The 21,411-nt window shown below is 44.6% G+C and overlaps 1 protein-coding gene across 1 annotated transcript; it reads right to left on the bottom strand.

Annotated features, from left to right (window-relative positions):
* Positions 1–11,589: 11,589 nt before the first annotated feature.
* LOC6544604 (toll-like receptor Tollo) lies at positions 11,590–18,497 on the bottom strand. Its single transcript, XM_001973030.3, has one exon. It carries the CDS (start codon positions 17,955–17,957, stop codon positions 13,896–13,898), a length of 4,062 nt encoding a protein of 1,353 aa, XP_001973066.1. The 5' UTR covers positions 17,958–18,497; the 3' UTR covers positions 11,590–13,895.
* Between the last annotated feature and the right edge of the window lie 2,914 nt (positions 18,498–21,411).

The following is a 21,411-nucleotide window of genomic DNA, read 5'->3' as shown; positions in this document are numbered from 1 at the left end:
GAATGTGTACGCTCAGCGGGCGGCCAACGCGCATGCGTCTTGGACTTGGACTTGGACTGGGAATCGGACTGCGGCTGGAAGTGGGATTCGGAGCCGGGCTTTCGGGGAGGAGGATGCCCCACTACCGAGCCAACTCCAACCATGCCCATGCCATACCTGCCTGTTAGCCGGGGTCTTCGGTCTCGTTTGTTCGCTGCCTTGTTAACCATTTAACCTGTTTTACCCCTACACTCGGCCAAATGATATGTTTGGTTCGCAGGATAATTAGACTGTCATATAACTGTGCTGATTAATTGTTCTGCTTTTATTTGCGTTTTCAATGCATTTAAATTCAACTAAAGTATTCTTATGTATCCAACTTAATTCTATTCGGTTAGTAAGAGTTATAATAGAACAAAGCGCAGAACTTCTTCTTAACTCAGGCAGTAGCTTGATATTTGCCCGGTCTTTTCGAACTTTTTCTAAGCTCGTGATATCATAAGCTACTCGCCATGAATCAATTACCTAGTTAGCGAGCAACAGTTCCTACTTAGCACTTAAAATAATTTGCATGGGGATATGAACACAATCAGGCTAATCACCACTGCACCTGCATGCCTGCCACTTAAAGCGGGACACTTGGCCACATTTTCTTTGAGTGCACCTCTTTGGCCAGCCTCTCATTTCCCTCGCTGTGTGCGCGCATTTAAATTTTCATTTATTATGGAAAATGCCAGGCGCATTTCTAATTTGAGTCATGTGACCAAAAACAGTTTTGTCCTAGTTGTCGCCCGTGTGCCAATAGCTCCTGCAAGCCACAAAACGTTTTTGAACAATTGGTGAATGGCTGGCCATAAATCTTTTATTTCTCCTGGTGCCCCCTCTCAACGAAATCCATGAGAAAGTATGTGGGGAGCAGTAGCCGCTGTCTGCGGATCTGCAGGTCTGTTTGTTTGCCTGTCATTAGAAAGAGTCGAGTCGCGTTGAGAAAAGAAAAGAAATGAAAAGATCCCAATCCGAACCTGAGATGGTGGGGTTTTGGTTGGGGATGGGGAGACACTAGACCGAAAGTCTACGCTCACTTGTGCTTCTTTAGATTGGACTCGAAACTCGGCTCAAGTGCACTTGTGTGCCAAAACAAGCCACGTCACTTTGGCCACTCCACTGCCACACCGCTCCACCAACTCCAACTGCTCCAGCAGTTCCAGCAGCTCCAGCTCCAGCTTCATCTCCACTCGAGTCCACTCCATGCAACTCACATGCGGCGTCATCATCGGCGAATGGCCATCACATCAAATCGCGAGGAGATCCCAAATCACACGGTGAAAAAAAGATTACGAATCAAAGCTGCAGGATCACTTAGTTAAGAACTGCTTCGTGCTTGAAAATCAAAATATGGGGTATTATTTTCAATACTATTAACATTCGAATCTTTAACTTAATACTTCCTAAAACGTATTATCTAAAATGTATATCAAATACTTATATTTCTTATATTTTAAAAAAGGCGCCAATTAGTTCCCAGGATTGGCAGAAATATGAGCTGCGAATGCGGATGTCAATCTGCTTCTGCGCATTTTTTAATACCCTATTAAATTGCATCTTGGCAAAGGTTGTCCGAACCCGATTGATAACCCCCATTGTTAGCATATTTTCTCAGTGCAGCTTCCACATCTTGGCCAGCTGAAAACAGTAACAACGAACGGACGGCTTTTGGCTTTCACTCGACATCTCGTTAAGTGTCTTGTAAATGGCATTGTTTTCGTTTTTCATTCAAAAATGTGTGTGCGTCTGCCAAGTCGGACAATGGCAATGTTTTCCAGCTTCGAAGACGCTTAACAAAGTGCAGGCCGCATTGCCCTAGACCGTCATCATATTTGTCATATACTTCATAAATTTCCCCATCGCGGCCAAGAGTGGGGACCTCGAACCTGGACCCCGAACCTGGTCTCTGGTATCAGGTGTTCCATCTGAAGCGCATCATCGGCGTGTGGGGACGCCATTGCATTAGCATCTGGATTTACATAATTATGCTTATCTTCATGGCCGGCCTACATATATCAGCGAGCGGTTTGCCCAATAGTTCAAATCAACATTTTATGCTAAATAATCATAAAACGGCTGTATTAAGATACCAGCCAGATCACTTGGCCATTACCATACAAATGGCGCACAATGTCGATCAGCCAGCCAGGGATTTCACCAGAAATATGTAATGGCCGAATCTTATCTCTGATTACGGTGATTCGTGAGCAGAAAGCGTGGCGTGAAATCGAATGCAAAAGATTATTGAAATTTAATTAATATAAAGAAACCCTATACGCCCATTTGAATTAGGAGAAGGCGAGAGTTTGGAGCCAAGCATCGCACGATGAATAAGGTTGCGTTGTTTATATGTCTTAAAATTTCAATTATATGGCAAATCTATTTTCCAAATATATTTTCCACTCCGATCGTGAATCCAAGTACACAACTGCAGCTTAGCTGAGATGAAGGCAGCCGCTGGGAAAGGAAACTGTGAAATCAAGTGCAAAACCTTCGACGGATTGTGATTGATCTTGATTGATCGATCGCCTAGGCGAAGATCATTCATTGCCGTCCGTCAGCTCCTGAAAGTTCATGACTCAAGGATCATCTATAATTTGCTTTCTAAAATGATTCCCAGCCGGCCGAATTTTCCCCGTGATCGATGACAAGTCGGTCGTGTGTTGTGTGCTGTGCGCTGTGCCATTCATTGAGGCATTTAATTGTCATGCGACAAAATGCAAAAATCTTACAAGTAACTGCAGCCGGTGATCTGCGGTTCAAAAGACCACGGACATGGCTCCCCACTCCTCTGATCTTGAACATGACCGTGATCGAGGATCGGCATCGCCATCGCCATCGCCATCGGAATCGACATCGGCATCGACATCGCGATTTTGGTGATCGGTGATCGGTGCCTTGGCCTCCTTCATGACTTCCACTTTAAATGAGCTCGCATGTTGCAGACCCCTTTTCATAATACACTTGCAGAGGGCTTACAATGTGGATCACAGGCTTGGGACCGTAAATCGTATACCAAATTACAAGACAACTTTCCAAATAAATCAATTTGATGAAGTTTATGCGACGGTAGTGCGCCTTACTGAAAATGAAGAGACCACATTAACATTTATTTATTGTTATAATGGAAAACCCTTGTGTTACTTTACGGTAACCGCAACCTTTTGTTTTATAATGCCTAAAATATATTTAAGTAACGCAAATTTATCCACATATTTCATAGGCCCGCCAAAGTAAGGGTAGACCCACTTTCGACCTCCAAAGCTGGCCTTTCTTTCGTGTCTTATTTCTTATACTTTAGTTAACCCAGACTCTAATTCGCATTGGCGCACTGCATTGACTTGTCCGCTGACTTTTCATACATTCAATTCAATTAAACAAATTTCTGGTCGGCGGGCCGCTCTCTCGCGCGCCAAACTTTTCTATTTTGGCCCCAAAAAAACGGGGGAAAAACTAAAAGAGCGGGAAAAACAAACGAAAACAAACAAGGCCCAGGCAACAAAGTGTTAAGACAAACGTGCAACGGTTTGGGGTCAGTACCATTCACTTTTGGCTCGTTTTAAACTGGAGTTAAGTGCTATTTGAGGTAAGAATTTCATTACGTACTCCGTACGTGTGCGCTTTGCGCTTGGATTTCTGTGACTGTGTTCCGCTGCATCCCCACTTTTTGGGGCGGTGGGGCCTAGACTCTCGGGGACTTCGCATAAGTAACCCAACTGAGCAATGCGCACACTGCGGGAAAATGTGCGTCATTCTAAAAAGAAAGAGAGAATAGCTTGCTTAGAGATAGCCTCCACATGAATATCCAGCAATGCTATCCAATAAATGCAAACAAACCTATCTGCTCCCTAATAATACAATGAATTTGAGGTGTAATAAATCAAAAATTTAATAATAAATTTAATAATAATGTGCAATCTGAAATAAATATGTGGGAAATGTGTTCTACAAGCTATCACAAAGTGTACATGATGTTTGATATCGTGTGACATTATATGTTTAATATCAAAGATTTATTATGATATAACAACTGCTGAACTGTTGTTGAGTTCTAAGGACCTAAAGCTTTCTTTAAGGTATTATTTGTGTATTATTTGCGTATTATTTGTGTATTTATTTCAGTGCACGATGGCGGAGATGCAACTCGGACTGCGACTGTGACTTCGACGACGACACGTTTGCATTTTGAAAAGTCACGACCCACTTAGCCAGCCATGAGTAACGTAACGGACGGCAAATGGCCAGCGTCTAGTACCCGGCCAAGTGTTTGTTTTTCTATAAACAAATCGAACCGAACCGAATCGGATCGGATCGGATCGCATCGAATGGGCTGGAATCGGAACGCGACGATCTGCTAACGACCAACGCACCCCATTCCAATCCAATCAAAAAAAGAAGAAAAAATAGCTAAAGACAATCCAATCCTATCCGAACCAATCCAATCCGATCTGATCAGTGAGTCACCTGGCGCAGATGCGTTGATTAATTGCCCGGCTGACATCACTCTGGAACCGCAAAAAGCTCTAAAAGCACGGAGAAGAAGACTCCGACTCCCAAGTCCGGGTAAAGTGAAATCTCTTATGCTTTATGTTTGTTCGTATTCAACAAACATTTTTCTTATGCAGCATTCGTGGGGAGCGTGTGAAGAAGAAAGTGAAGTTCACAAGCATCGACATAAAAACCGAAGAAATCTAGAAAAAAAAAGCTCAGAAAGTAAACCTTTTGGTAACAACAATAGCTGATAAAACAAATACATTTGTCGCCTCGTCTTCGCGTGGAGAAATGTAAAGATGGTTATTCAAAACCGAAAGAGCGAGTCTTGTGATTTATTTGCTTGTCCCCAGAAAACATTGGCTGGGTTTAAACGATGCGGGAAATTCTAACAACAAAGCACAGCAATTTGACGTTTAACCACAGACAAAGCCAATGTTAAATTTCCAGCCAAAGCCGAAGTTAAAGCCCAGACTCAAAGCCAAAGCCAAAGTTAAAGCCAAAGCCAAATGCTCGTGACCGTTAGACAAATAATATTAAAAATCAGCCACGATGGCGGGGCCGAAAATTAGAGAAATAGAGACATTGTCGCCGCGGCACAACATCATCAACAGCTATTGAAAGAGCCCGAAAGCGAGTTCATTTACATAAACCTGGCCAAGACGACGATGATGGCCCAAAAGCCAAAGAAGCCCATCAGCCAAGCAACTGGGAAGAGTCGGTCGGTTCCTAAAACGCATTTTTTCTCTGTCGCTGCTGCACGCACGCGCTCATAAATCAAAAGCCAACTTGTTTATAACTGAAAGCGATCAATTAAAACGTTAACGCAAAAAAGCCACAGAAGAGAATCGGTCGAAAATAAAATAAAAAACACACAGAAAAATATAAATTCAGCTGGGAAGATGAGAGCGTTGATCGCCGATCGCGATGCTTGATCGTGCCGAATTTGAAAACTGGCCAACGGATCTCTGAGCCAGGTTTCCGTGCATTCCGCCGGCCCAATTCTCTGTAAAAGCCAACAAAAACGCTCACAATCGAAACAAAAACGAAACAAAGCCGACTTGAGGCGAAATGGGACGGCGGGGACACATTTAAGTAAATTCCAGTTAAGAGTAAAGCTGTTAACTGCATTTTGGTGTCAACATTATGGCTAAATGAATTGGGTTTTATGGTCAGCATCGAAAGCTAATCAATTGTTCGGCCCGAATGAGTCAACACTGCCGGCGAAAAGGTGATGGAAACAGACAATTAAATTGGGAAAAGTTTGACATTTTGATTTTATGATAATACAATGGATTGATGATTAAGATGCTTCAAGAAATGGAGGAAAGTAACTACATAGCTGCATTCAGCACTTGCTTTTAAATAAGCTTCAATCCTTCATTAAGTTACATCTCACCTAAAACAATATAACTATATTAGTTACTTACCTTAAGGTCTTATATTTTCAACTTCTAATAATAAAAGAGTTATATTCTGCTAACAAGCCCATTTTCCACCTGCCATACCAATATATTGGGAACCATTTAAAATCCTATCTTACCATTAATCAACCTTTTTTAAATATTCAAAGCATACATCTGTGATAAGCGAGCCCAGAAGTGATCCGTAATTATCACGGCGATCTAACGGAATAAAATGTGGAGAGCATTGAAAATGGACTTCACCCAAAACAAAATCACCCCTTATCGGTCACAGCAGTCTTGACCATCTGAAGATGGGGTTAACAAGAACAAGAGGAAGCCAAGAACCTTGAAGGAAGATCTCTGCGCACGATCACAAATTCCAGTTGCCCAATCGAGCGCTAAAACGTCGGGACACAAAAGCGCCTCCTGTCGCAGCTTTCTCTTTGCCATTTACCACAATTCGATGCTTATCGCTCCCTACTTGCAACACCCCAAAAACAATGTTGTCTTATCATCGCAGGGGGGTTTTCCCGGCGAGGGGTTCCACTCTTGCCTTGACAACACCCCTGCAAAGGCCGCCTCATATCGGCCATTATCAATAATGTGCAATGCTACAGCTCATAAAATGCGGCCAGCAAAAATATTTAATATTTTACGCTGACTGAAGACCGCAGTCAAAGTCGAATGGGCCCGGTTCGAAGCAGATCGTATTGGCTGGGATCCGATGGGATCGGATGGGATCGGATGGGATGGGATTGGATCTCTTTGCCTTGATCAGGTGCCGCCAAGGAAGATCCCCAGCGAACACTTAGCAAAGCAAAGCTCGGACAAGAGACGAGCACTGAGCGAAAAGACTTCTTCACAAATATTCAAAGACGAGCTAGTTTCGGTTTCTAAAACGTTGTCAGCAGGTGGAATAAATCTTGCAAATACTGAGATTTATAGCTGCGTCAACAAGCATTCATGCTTGTTAAAGATTGACGCTGTTTTGCATAAATATGGTTTGTCTTGTTGTCGGGAAATCAGTTTAATAAACTTAATCTTGTATTTATTTGCATAAGGGCGATGAAAACAATGGAAGATTTCAAATGCGGAATAAATCAATCAATGCCTCGTTTAAAATACAAATTAATTAAGATATGATAACAGTATTATATTCAACTTTTGAACATGCCGAAGAATATTTAAAATGACAAATTAAAACGTATTGGAATCTCATTATAATAAGGGTATTATATCTGATTCGAAACCCTTCTATTAGATAGGCTGTTATTGTCAAATTGAGTCCTGCAATCTCGCTTAGCTTATTTTTTGCAGTGCACTGCTGACCAGGACAAAGACGATCCCGATGCGTGCGGCGCGATAAGCAGCCGATGCAAAACCATTAATTAGGAGCTGCAGATACCTGGTACCTCTTTCGCCATATACGAGTGTACGTGTATATCCGAGTGTATAACCCGCGCCCCGCGCGCTCGAAATTAAGGCTTTAATCGTGCATGAAAATACGTGAAACTTACGCGTCTTCGGCGGCTTCCCCGCACTTTTCCGCAGCATCGTCCTCAGATGCAACGTGATCGTGATAAGATAAACTGCATACAAATTTGCTTTTATGCGGAGTCAGCGTCCGCGGACCTGCAACACTGGGGCGCAGTGAATATGATTATTATTTATGCAGGGTATCAAATATTCCCTCAACGCGTGTGTCAACAGCCCGGCGTCTGTCATTTATTTCAATGAAAACAATCAGCACTGCTCAGGTCCAGGGCCGCTCTTGTGGGCTCATTAATCGGCTGGCAATATGTCAATGTCTCCACTTGGTCGTATGTATCCGTAGCTACCAGCCCGTCGAATCCGCCCCACTCGATTCTCAATCGGGCTTCCATGTGGTCGATGGTGATGGTGATGGTGGCGGTGATGATGATGATGACGGGGTTGGTCGACGGCCATAAACCTAAACCCATTTTCCATTTGCCATTTCACAGTTGCATATGACCGTTTGGAGCGCAAATTATCGCGGCTAACTGTAAAAAATTGCTGGTATAGCGGGAGTTAAGCCGATCGAGCTATATCCTGAAAAAAGCGGCTAATGAAAAGCATCTACAGATCTTTTCCAATTGCTGCCCGCAGTCTGCCCCTTAAAAGTGCATGGCTCATTGTCTCTGTAATCCATTTAGATGTTTAAAATATCTTGTGTTTTGTATACGTTGGAATGAGCTTTCTATTTTATTTCAAGCTGTATCTATTTAAATAAATTGACCCCTAAATTGCATATAAAATTTAATAAGAGTAAAATTAAATATATACTAAATATATTATACATATATATTATAAAATAGCACTGCTAGCAAGTAAGTACACCCCGAGTTCGCAGAGTATTTCCAGTGGAAATGTGGCACATACCGACTCCCCTACCTGATTGTTTCAAGCCCCGCACCCTCCCCATTCACCACTCTATGATGCGGCATTACCGCCGCCTGCCCCTCGCCGCTCCGCGTCCGAAAATCGCCAGCGACTATCTCTTTGCATCTGCGTTGAAGCGCGAAAATTGCAAACCAATGTTGTTTTGACAATGTGCAATAATTTGTAGTCAATTTTATGTGTCTACCGTCGAATCGGTCGGTTCAGCTCCGCTTGTTTCGGCCACCCGCCCTCCGCTCTCCGCCCTCCGCCGGCTTCCCAGTGCCTGGTTACTTCATTGCCCACAGGGTAGACGGGCGGCCAATTTATGGCTGGTAAATTAGCAAGAAATGGAAATTAAGAAAAATGCTGCTTTTATTGCAAACAGTTGTAGTCGTCTTCCAATAAAAGCATATTTATTCATACGTGGCGCTGCACAGAAACGCAGGAGAACTCGACTCGGGTTTTACGACCCTCGATTCGTTGGGACTTGGCTCTAATGAGGCAAGTTGTGGGTGCAATGATTGGGTGGCTAACTAATTGTCGGGTCTGCGCCGGATGCACATGGGAAAATACTTCAGTCCTCGCATGTGCGGAATGTGTGGATGCGGCTGGCGTCATGGCTTCCTAATGAGATTGCCTCTTCGATTTTCCATTTGCCTTTCCCTTTCAAAACCTTTGATAGATGGCCCAAAAGTTCAGACTGATGGCTCTGGCATTAGCACTAAGCTTTGGCGCAGGCCAAGCACTTTGATTTGACTTTGGGCCCCGGGAAAAGGCAGGAAAAAATAAAGTCGGAAAAGGCGAGAGCGAATAAAAACTTCTAAGCTGCAGTCAGGGAAATTTTTGACGGAGGTTTCGGCCACGAAGCAAACCTGTGCCGAAAATGGGCTAACAGGAGCGGTTCGGTGGCTAAAAGGTTAGGCTTTCTGGATATGCGCCTAATTACAAAATCTAGATATAGGTTCTACGCTAATTTAGGCTCAATGTAATGTTTATCAACTGGACAAGATACTTTTAAAGCAGCCTCATAGAGTAATAACTTGTTCTGAGTGCAGCTAGCCCAAAACAAATCTTTAGAATATGTAGAAAGTGCCACTGCAAGCTGGCACCCATTATTACCTGGCCCAAAATAGAAATACATCCCTGTCCATAGACAAGTTCAAGCCCAAGTTCTGCGAGGGCAATCTATAAATAAAAGGCATCTCTTTTGACACTAAACTGACTTGTAAACCGAAATATTTACGTCGACTTCTTTTCGCTGCGTATGCCAAATGACAGACGGAACCTTCCCCAAAGACCCCGCATCCGAGGTCCCCCAAAAACGGAAGCCCCCACCCGAGAAACGGGCCTCTAAAGTTTCCTTACCCGAAAGGAAACAACGTGAACAAAAAAATTCAATTGAAAGTTTGGCTCTTGGATTGGCGGTGTCTGCCCCTTTCCCCTTTCCCACTTCAACTCATCCGCTACTTTGTAACAAATCCCACAGGCAAAATTGATAAAATAAAGGAAAAAGGGGAGATATGTGGATGGGTGGTGTGTGCATGGTACAGATACATATACATATATATGCCAGCGGGTTCGGAGAAAGTAAAAGCAAAGAAAAGTTTTTAATATTTGACGTGTTTTTTTGCAAAGTTTTCTAGGTTTTCGTTTTCGGTTGCGCCTCGAACCGCACCGAATTGAGCGATGAGGGAAATGAAAATATTGAAAAGGGTTTAGCCCGGTCTTAAACTTCCCCCCGCGCTGGGTTAGGCCGCAGATACATGTGTATCCAGCCGATACAAGATACTACAGTCTACCACCAGATACAGTTTTGACCCGTTCCAAAGTTGCACATCAAAGAGCGTTTGTCGAGCCACTGGCCCGCTAATGATTGATTGTAAAATTCGCTAATTTAAGCAATGTGAATTTATGTTTCAGCGGTGGGGGCCATCAATTTTATTGCGCATTTAATTGATCATAAAAATTATTCATTCATCTGGAGCTGGAAGATGGAAACTGGGAGGGAACTCGTTTACAGCCAGCCAGCCAGTCAGCCAGGCAGCCAGCGGAATCGCAACACATTTCGCTGTGGGCTCATTGACTCAAATAAAGGCAGCATAAACACATGATAGCCAATAATTCCGTCGATGAGATACTGCCGCCATATAGATAACTTTAAAATATGCATGGGAAGATGCGACGATATCTTCGGCGGGCATAAACACCAAGGCGGAGGGGCTTTCTGCTTAAAATTAATTCAAATGGAGCAATCGTGGGATGTGGGGATCGATGACTGTGTGGATGCGTGTGGCGAGGTGGGTGTGATGAGTTCTGGCAATTCTAGGAGCTGATAACTATTCATAATCAGAATTGGAAACCAGAATGGTTAAATGAGTCAAATAATTAGTGTTAAGTCACAATATACGCAATTTCTCAGTTTAATGCGTAATAAAAAATGACTTGCTTCAGTAAAGATTGTGAAAAAACATCTGGAATTCAAAAATGGACGTATGTCGTTAGGAACAGCATAATGGTTGATTAGGCGTGTTGCTTATGGAAGTCGACCAAATTCGTGTGTCGGGAAACTTTTAAGGCCAACCTCAATCTTACCATAAATCGACCCCCTTTTCACCGTCGCTTTTCTTTCATCTGTCATGGAATGGTCAAGTTCTCTTAGTGTTTATCTTGCAAATTTTTTTCGGTTGTAATAGAACACCGCTCTGACATAAACAAAACCAGAGCCACAGCAAAACTCCATTGGGTTGTGGAAAAAGTGACTGGTGGCATTGGAATTCGCATCCACCGTGGAGTCCGTATCTAGAATCCATATCAAATGTCAAGGCGAAATAGTTTATGGCTTATCAGCGGCTGACTAAAAATAGCAACAAAACAATACAATCGCAGCTGTGGGTTGGAGTGAAATAAAAATCGAGACCGTTTTTTGATTATACATTTTTTGCCATTTATATATTTTTGTGATTCGTTTTTCCTCTCTGCTTTTTCGTTATAAACTAGAAAACATAAAGTTACAAAATACAATACATATTCATAGGTGTGCGGGTAGTTATAATATTTACAGCAAACGGCGAGTAAATCATAATTAAATTTTATGCATATTCATATATAGTACACATGTAATCAGTCGATTTATGTTCTCAATTTGTTTGATTCGTGTTGCATAATTCGTGTTTCTTTCATTTTAGTGCATACAGTCCTTTTTTCAGTTGTTTCTTTTTTATGTACAATAATTTGATCATTTTCATAGAGTTAATATGGCTGTATCTCGTAGGCGGGGATTTGGGTTTTGGATTCAATTGATTAACTTAACAGCTAGCCTAACTAATGAGGATAAGATTACGACTAAACGTAGGTTGGTAGGAAAATGGTACGCATCTTTATAAGTTAGGACTTATTGCTAAAACAAAATATCACAATGATTAAACAATTACACGTACAATTAACACTTAACTTATTTACATTTAACTCTTTACAGTCTAAACCAAGTGAATCCTTCTAAAGAGAGTGTGTTTGATTTGTTAACTAGTTTTCTGGTTTCTCGCTTTTGGAATGCATTTTTAAATTGGCAAGTCAGTGGAGCTGGAGATTTTCGAGATATTTCTGAGATATGGGTGGAAACAGAGAGGGCGTGGCACACAACCTGGTAGATGTTAATCGCCAAGACCAAACTAATCTGTACGGCTGTGTTCTCATGTTCCTCCTTTTCTGGCCTTGTCGGATTTTGGCCAAAACACAGCTTTGGGGCCAGAAGCTCGGCACACACACGTGCCGATCTCTCTCCTACGCTTTTCCTTGGGTTTTCTACATCTGCCCAGGGAAACTTGTATCTTTTTTTCGTTGCAGCAAGGTCACAATTGGATGTTTCACTATGGGAAATTCTCTTTTCTTCTACTTAATCGCTGACTAGCTGGGTAGCAAAAAAAGAAAGCTTTGTTTTCTAATCAAATCTGGGCATAGCGTGATCTGCAGAAGTGACTCCTATTATAGGGGAATTCTCTCTCATGTCTTTATCTTCCAATGCTGGGATACAATTAACTGGCATTAATTGTTGGATGTAAGTCCATTTTATCGGGGCTAAATCCCCTACAATTGTTTCCCTGCTCACACACTTCTTCCCTTGCCAACATCTTGCTATCTATTTTTCTGCCATTGATTAGCACATGTAATTGTGGCTCAAAAAGGGGCAAAACAAAGAAGTGGCAACAAAAACCAAAACCAATTTTAACCCGCACAGCAACTGTCTGCAGACGGTCTGGGTTTTCGGTTCTCTAACGTATACGGTCTAACGTCTAAGGTCTGCTTTTTGTTACCATTTTCCTTTTGGCCAGACATGAGCTCTGTGATGTTTTGCGTTGTCTTTGCCTATTTTTCCCAAGCCGCGCAGTCACATTTACAGCCACAGATGCACAGATACAGATACCAATTCGTATGCGGATTCGACTACAGCTGCTGCAGATACAGATACACGGGTGTATCTTCTACACACGTCGAGCTTGTTATAGCAAAATGCTGCAGTTAAGATGAACTAACGAGTGAGCGTTGCAAACGGGGAAAACGAGGAAAACAGAAGAAAACAACAAAAATGCAGGAAAACTACAAAATAAAGGAGAATAAGGAGGAACGAAAAAATAAAGCCAAGAGAAATACTTTTGGGCCTGCTGCCTTTTGTTGCTGACTGACTGACTGGTTGGTGTTTGATCTACACAGCAAATAAATAGGATCATCCCTGATAAAAACCTCAAAATGAAACATTAAAGTTATTATCTGAACTCTCTAGTTAGTTATTAAAATTCTCTAGTTACGCTAGGGGTTTTTTTAAAAGGTATTGATAGTCGTAAATATATAATATTAGAGCTGTATCATTCTGATGTTGTTTGCTTTTAACTTCAAGTTTAGTTTATTTTTAAATATATTAATTAGGGCCTCGGTAAATTCCACAAGTTTTCCCCGTGTAGTTCCCAGTTGCTCGTTGCTGTTGCTGTGTTGCATGCAACATCAATTTTCAGAATCTAGCTGCGAGCCAGGAAACTGAAAATAGCTGGCCGTAAGAAAACAGAACAGGGCCAACAAACAACAATTGCATGGCTCGCCAGCTATTTTACTGTTTTTCTCCTGCTGTTGTTATTGTTCCTGGTGCTGCCTGTTCTTTTCCCACTCGATTTTTCTTTTACTTTTGCTATTTCAACATGTAACTAGGCTTTTATCGCTAAACGCTCGAATTTGCATATTGAATGCAATTCCCCCTTGTTCTTTATTTTGAAACCCGAGGAAGTTAAACTTGTTTTTAGCGAGGGTACTTTTTGTTTTTTCTTTTTTTGGCTGCAGATATTCCGGATCACATAACTGAACAAGATCGGGGTCTAGACTTTAAATGGGCTTGTTAATGATACGTTTTGGCCTGATCATATAGTCTTTTCTATCTTGACGCGTAAGGAACTTGAAAGCTTTTACTTTAGAATAAAATGGAAATGAAAACGGATGAGCAAAGTATCATTCTTCCAGCATGATTCTCTTAATCCTCTCCAGCTTCCAACACAACCTTGCCATTAACCCTCTGCTTAAAGCTAACCCCACTCACATGTGCAGATTTCTGGACGCCGGCGTCGGTTGCTGGTTCGGTGGCAATGGGAGGCTCTGCTGTTGGATGCCACCCGCCAGGGGAATCATCTGCGGAGCAGGCCCACCCACCGACCCACCGCCCATCAGCAAGGCCGCCTGCTGTTGCTGCTGCTGCTGCGTCGTGTTGTTGTTGCCGCGCAGTTGCTGCTGCTGCTGCTGCTGTTGCTGCTGCTGCTGCTGCTGTTGGTGCAACGACGGTTGCCGGCGGAAGCTGCCAGGTTGCTGCGGTGGCGGCGGCAGCATGAACTGCTGCTGGTGGTGGTGCACCGAGTGGGGCAGTGGCATCGCCTGCTGGTGGACGTGGTGGTGGTGGTGGTAAGCGGCGTGGTTGATCGGCACATGGCAACTCTGACCGGCGGCAGTGGCTCGCTGCGATGAGGAGACATCCGGTAGAGCGAATCGCAGCTTTTGCCAGAACAGCTTGTCGCCCCACTGCAGATACGTGTTCGTCTTCAGATACAAGCGAAGATCGGGATCGAGTTCCTTCTGGGGCACCTCGCCCAGCACAATAACTATCAATCGCCGGCGACGATCTCTTAGCACCGACTGATGGGCGGACTTGAACTCGAACCGGCACCACTCCGATTTGATGAAGTTCTCGCTGACCACCATTATGGTCCTCCGGCTGCTATCGATCGCCTGCACTATGGTTTCCGGCAGATAGCCACCCACAGGAAAGTCCCTCTGGTGCAGGCACAGCTTGTAGCGATGCTCACCCATTTCCAGCATGGGAGCCAGCTCCTCGTTGACGAACAACTCATCCTTGGAGGAGTACGAAACGAAGGCGTCGAACAGCTTCTCCCTCTCATTCTTGTCCACATCCTTTTGGGCATTGTAAAAGAGTCGGATTCCGAATCTCGAGTGGCACCACACACGCATCTCCTGCCGGAAGATGAACACCAGCGAAATGCAGATCATTACGAATATGAAGACCGTCAGAATGGCCACCAGGATGGGTATGTAATCCAGTTTCGGCGGCTGATTTAGGATCATTTTCGTGGAGGTGGCATTCGAGGCATTCTCGCCACCAGCCTGCTCTGCATAGTTAAAGCTGTTATCCAGGCCCAAGGGCAGGGTCTGAGAGCACTGAACCACGGGCAGGGAAGTGGCCTCCGCGGACGCCGGGTATATGACCATCTGCTGGGTGCTGTTTCCACTGATCACATCGCACTTCATCTTCAGCTTGTCCACGGCATACTCGTGACGGTTCATGTAGTCCCTGAGCTTATCGATGAATTCACAGCTGCAGCTCCAGGGATTGGAGGCCAGGCGCAGTTCGTTCAGATAACTGGGCAGGAAGTTCCAGACGGCGAATGATGTGATGGCATTGTGATCCAGCCGCAGGATTTTCAGGTGATACAGGTGCGTAAAGGTGAGGGTATCGATCGTAGCTATAGCATTGTGCTGCAGATACAGTTCTTGGAGGTTATCCAAGCCCTGGAATTCGTTGCCATTTAAGGCCTTCAACTGATTACTTTGCAATTGGAGAACCTCCAGCTCCAGAAGTCCATAGAAGGTGCGATTGTGGAGCACCTCGATCCTGGAGTGGTTCAAGTGCAGCACCTTTAGCCTCTTGCGGCCGATGAACGCATGACTCTGCAGCTCGCGGAAATTGTTTCCGTCCAGATACAGCTGAGTGGAATCCATGGGAATGTGGGATGGCAGCGTCTGCTCATAGGAAGCCCGGCTGCAGTCCACCACATTCGAGGTCCAGGACTGGTCGTGATAGCAGGAACACCTATCCGGGCACTCCATTTTGCAGTCACACGCCTGGAAATCGCAGCAATGGCACAGGGCAAAGCAATGTGAGGCGTATTTGCACAGGAAGTCATCGGACTTGGCCTCTATCAGGGAGACGTGTGAAGATCCTCGAGCATAAGCCAGCCGGCAGTGGATCTGGTCCAAGTCCATGAGTTGCGGCTGAGTACGCGACTCGCGATTCACCTTTTGCAGCCAGTCCAAGTTGCAGTCACACTCGTAGGCATTGTGGCCAATATAGAACTCCGGGATGTCGCGATCCTCGGCGATGGGCGACAGGCGGAGAGCATTGGGTTCCAAGGTGGTCAGGCGATTCCTCACCAAATCCACCCGCGTCAAGTTGGGCTTCTTGAAGAACGTGTACGGCTGAATCTTGGAGATCTGGTTGTCGTTCAAATACAAAACCTCCACGCTATTCGGTATGGAGCTAGCCGTTATCTCCGTCAGCAAATTATAGCTGGCATCGAAGTTACTCAGACTCAGCTCGCTTTCGATCTCGAAATAGTTGCCCAACTGGGTGATCCTATTGGCCCGCACATCCAGCCACTGCAATCCGATGGGAATGTGCGAGTAATCGAATTTCTCGAGACGATTGCCTGAGATATTCAGCCACACCAGGTTGGGCAGCTCGGTGAAGAGACCAGCAATGGACTTCAGCTGATTTCCGTCCAGTCTGATGGCCTGCAGCTGGCCATTCCTCTGCAGAGAACCCGCCTCGATGGACTTCAGTTTGTTCTGCGACAGGTTAAGGATCTGCAGCGAGCTCATGCGATCGAAAACTCCTCGCCGGATGTGGGTGAGAGAGTTCTCCGTCATCCGCAGGCCATACAAATTCTCCAGCTGGGTGATGCTAGTATTCTCGATCTGGCTGATCATGTTCTCGCCCACATCGAGGGTTTTGAGTAGGGGCACATGGGCCAGAGCTTCGGGCACAGCCTGCAGCTTGTTGTCGTTCAAGTGCAGATCCTGCAGCTGGCTGCAGTTCACCAGGGATCTCTGATCCATTCGGGAGATCCTGTTGAAGTCCAGGGAGAGCACCAGTAGATTCTTTAAGCCCTGCAGAGTGCGTTGCTCGATGACTGAGATGCGATTGCGCGAGAGGATCAGTGTGTGCAGGTTGGTGAGATCCGCAAAGATTCCGCCCGGCAGCTGGTCGATGTAGTTATCCTCCAGTTTCAGGATCTGCAAGCTGGCCAGGGGCCTGAAGATATGGGCCTCCAGGCGGCTGATCTTATTAGCCGATAAATCCAGCATCATGAGACGCTTGAGACCCACAAAAGTGGCTGCATTGATCCACTGGGAATTCAGCTCGTTGCTAGCCAAGTCGAGAACTAGGAGTTCAGCCAACTCGCCAAAGATTCCCGGGGCCAATACATTGATGGAGTTGTTCCTCAAGTAAATTTCTTGCAGTTGCTTGGTCTCCGCGAAGAGTTCTGGCGGCAAAGAGGTCAATCGATTCGCCGAGAGATCCACAACCCTCAGCGAAAGAAGACCCTCAAAGGCGCGATCGGCCAGGAAACTCATGCTGTTCTTGGCCATATTCAGATGGGTCAGTCGGCCCAGAGCCGACAACATGGCCGTGGGCAAGCTGACCATCTTGTTGGCACTCAGATCCAGACTTTGCAGCGTGGAGCCGCAAACTCGTGCCTTCCGCGAGCTCAGCGATGCACTGAAGTAGAAGTTGCTGATGTCCTGGATCTTGTTGTACGAGGCATTCAGGTGCTGCAGCGATTTCAAGGGGCACACCATGCCATCGGGTATCAGCCAGATGTTGTTGAGACTCAGATCCAAGCGCTCCAGCTGGCGGAACTCCACGAAGCTATTGGAGGCCATCTCCAGCGACATGGTGGACCAGTCGCCATTGTGCGTGCGAATGGTGAGGTTTCGCAGCTCCTGCAGACCGCGGAAAGATCCATCCGTGAGATTGCCCAGCTTGCAGTACTCAATGGTCAGATCCCTGAGCTCCACCAGCGATCTGAAGCTGTCCGGGCTCAGACTGCTCTGGAAGAACAGGGCATCGTTGCACTCCAGGCGCAGGCGCACCGTGTTCTGCGGCTGGATCACACTGAAGTTGGTGTTCTCCAGCTCCGAGTTGATGGTCCTCAGGTGACAGACCAGGGTGATGTCGTGCTCCCCGCCGCCGGACCAGCGGCACTCATCGGGAGCCTGGTACAACACCGTCTTGCTGAGGGCTGCTCCGAAAATGGGTATTACCCAGGTGGCGATCAGCACGTACAGCATGTGGGTGGTGGCCAGCATTTTTGGAGGTGCCTAAACTTCGAATGGGGCTTCGATTTTGGTTATTCGGGAAGGTTATGGGGGCTTCTTTTGGTCTTTCACTGCTCGTTCTATTTTTCGCCCATTTTGTGTGTGTGTTTATTTGGGATTTTTTGAATTATTTTGTGTTTTGTTTGGTTTTATAGCGCAGCTTTGCACAATCGGCACTTTTCACAAGAACACCACATCAACCGATTTAATGCTTGATCTGAAAAGATTTTCTTGTTTCTTCGCGCTGGCTATACTATTTTCTTTTATATCTTTTGGTTTTGGTTGCATTCGTTTTTCGATTTCTATATCTTAATTTTATTTCTTTGTTGTAGTTTCGCGTTGACCGTAATCCAAGTGGGGGGTGCGACGATAGCGCGATTGATAAATTGTGTTCCAATTTTTCTCGAGGCGAAACTTCTTCTTTTTTTCTATTTCATCCGCTGAACGACAAACGCGCGTCCGCTCGGCTCGAAGTCAACTTACAAACTGATCGCTCTCTTCGGCTTTCAGCCAGCAGCAAGTGCCGCTGAAAATCACTCAACCGGATGTATGTGACTCTCTGAATCTCTCACTCTCTGAGTACCTGGCTGAGTTGGAGTACGAGTACGTGAGTAAATGAGTAAGTGAGCACTCATTGAGCACGCACACAGAACCGAGGAACTAGAGCGAGATGCGATCGAGTAAACAAAACTATGCAATCCGAACGCAAACGCATTGCACGTAATGGCCCACAGTGCACAGTGGGCCGAATAGCATCGAATTGCACTTGGCGGGCAGGTAGAATTTGCATGGGGTTTTGCAACAAAGCAAAGCAGATGGAAGATGTGAGGAAGTGAGATCGCGGGAGATGGGCAGGTGAAGTTGGTCTACAGAAACATGTGTAATTTTAAGACCAAGGATATTCCAAATCTGCAGTACTTTAGGGTCAAGGATGCCGGCGGAAGAATGAAGTAAATCGATATGCTAGATCTGCTTAGCGATCTCCCGCTCTGATAAAAAGAGTTCCCTAGGGAAGTAGGTGGATGGGACAACTATTAAATAATAGGAAATATGTAACAAGTGCGGCACTGTAATCCACAAAGAAAACATAAAAACCCTTATCAGCAAAAAATGGGATTTTAAAGAGTGTAAGAACCTATAACATATTCCTTAAGGTATAGGAAGGTGATTTTACTAATGAATAAAGTTTAACTACAAATCACATGACTTGTGTATTGGAATTCAGTAACAAGAACCAAATACAAATAATATAATAAATAAATAATAACAACAACTAGCATTATTTTACAAAAGAAAATACTATTTAATCTCATATTAATTTAAGTTTTTTTAAAGAAATATTTCTTGTAACAAAATGCTACATTCTTTAAATTTCCTAATGGCAAAAATAGAAATCGTAAAGGGTGAACAGTTAAAATTTTATATGCATTCAATCGGCAATTTGTTACGGATAAAGGATCTGTGTAAGGACCTCTGCAGTTATCTTATTCGATTTCCGGTGTCATGGCTTTAAATACAAATCAAATTAGTCCACACCTCAAATATTTGTCACGCCAAAACAACCTTGATCTTCGGACAAAAACTCCCCGTCCCAGCAGGTTCACACCCACAGCTGGCACCTTGCCGACTTGGGCCCACTGTGCGCACCATGGGCCTCCCCGCCGTTTCCCGCCTGTCGGCTCCGCTGAGCGTCAAAGCCGAGCAAACAATTCCAATTCCAATGAGACATTGACACTCGTCACACCGGTTAGACGAGTTTTACTCCACGAAAACCCAGCTGAGCGTTGAGTTCTCAGCGCAATTGAGTGGTTTTCCGAATTCAGCAAATGAGATATGTGAGAGATACGAGAGAGAACCGATATGCTGAATCGACGGACTTGAGTGCAAGTGGCTGATCATCGGCTTTTCTTTGCTTGCCTTGCAGACGGCCACAAAAACCGAAAACGAGGCGAAAAAAAGCGGAGAATAATCATAAAAAATTATTGAAATCAATTGTTAATTCAGCCAATGTCAGTTTGATATAGGCGCACACTCGCACACGCGAGCCCACAAAAAAATTGACTGATTTTTCTTGATTTATGAGAGCAGCCGCAGCAGTTGGTGGGATTGGATTTGAGTTGGGATTCGAACTCGGACCGCTGGTATTTTTCTTCAAGACCGGACCGGCTGGCCGGGCAATCGAGATTTGTCGGGGAGATCTCGAACTCGGGGGCTTACTCATTATGAGGTGGCAGTGGCTGAGCTGCAGATGGAGCCGACTTAAAGTTCGAAGGGGCCCGAATACACAAGTATGAGTACGAGTCCAAATCTGATATATGTTTTCGCATGATCTGGCTGCCCATATGTTGTAACCGCACTTTCAAACTTTCCCAAAACACTGGGCCAAGCAAAACAGATCGCTACCGGATTATACAGAACACACAAACAGCTGGGCTCGGAAAAATAAGTGCTACAAGTGTTTTATAATCAATCGGAAGCTTATTCCACAAGTAAATCAGAGTTTTAAATTCTCCGAAATGTCTTTTTAAGATTTTAAGAAATAAATATCATAAAAAAGTTACTCAACTGTTCTTGAACGGTTTAGATCAGTTAATTCAGTTATATCTATTATACTTTATATAGATATAAAGAACATCAGTTTGGTATCGTGTTAAATAAATGGGACTAACTAAAGATATTTGCGTTCATAATGCGACTTAAATAAAAGTTGAAAGCATAATCGCAAAAATTAGGTTTATTTCAAGCACAATTAATTTCGAGGCACTCAAGGGTGAGCTGCAAGCTAACGGCTGGGATCGTCGACCATGCTATATTATTATCTTAAAAATAACCACTCAAACTGACAAATAAAATCGCTCCAGATGGGACTAAACCCTTGATTTGCAGCGCTATTATTTCGATCGCAACTGTATATAGTGTAGTTGTACCTGTCGACGCCCGTTGACTCGACAGGTGCTGATTAACCAAACACATCCCAAGCGATGCGTATCAGTCAGCCAGTTAGCCAAGCAGCTTGTTTGGTCTGGATGGGATCGGATGGGATGGGATGGTATGGTATGGGATGGTATGAGATGGGTTGGCTGGTTGGTACTGGTCCGTTTGAGATGGATCTCTCCCTTTCCAAGTGCTCCGTTCTCAGGAAAACCCACACCCAAGCCTCCGTCTGAGCAAACTGCAGGTAGCCTACAAATTGTGTTGAAAGTTGACCGTGCAAACATCGTCTTTCGGTTCTTTCCTCAGTCTCCTCACTTTCCCTACAGATCGTCCTCATCCTGATTCCTCAGGTAAACAGATTGGTGCTGCTGCGATATCTTGGCTAGGATTTTGTTACAGTCCTAGCTCAATTGTTTGTTCCTGCCATTTACCTTTCATTCTTTCTCTCGTTTTATGATTTTCTTTATCGCCAGATCGATCGATCAGGCCAGTTGGTGTAAGCCAGGAAGTG

The sequence above is a fragment of the Drosophila erecta genome, unplaced genomic scaffold (genome assembly GCF_003286155.1).
Source record: "Drosophila erecta strain 14021-0224.00,06,07 unplaced genomic scaffold, DereRS2 tig00000021-arrow-pilon, whole genome shotgun sequence".
Lineage (NCBI taxonomy): Eukaryota > Metazoa > Arthropoda > Insecta > Diptera > Drosophilidae > Drosophila > Drosophila erecta.
The sequence above is the reverse complement of the archived record's forward strand: the minus strand, read 5'-3'. Positions and strand labels throughout refer to the sequence as shown.

Coding starts and splice junctions, on each gene's coding strand:
- LOC6544604 (XM_001973030.3), bottom strand. CDS start 17,957: ATGCTGGCCACCACCCACATGCTGTACGTGCTGATCGCCACCTGGGTA.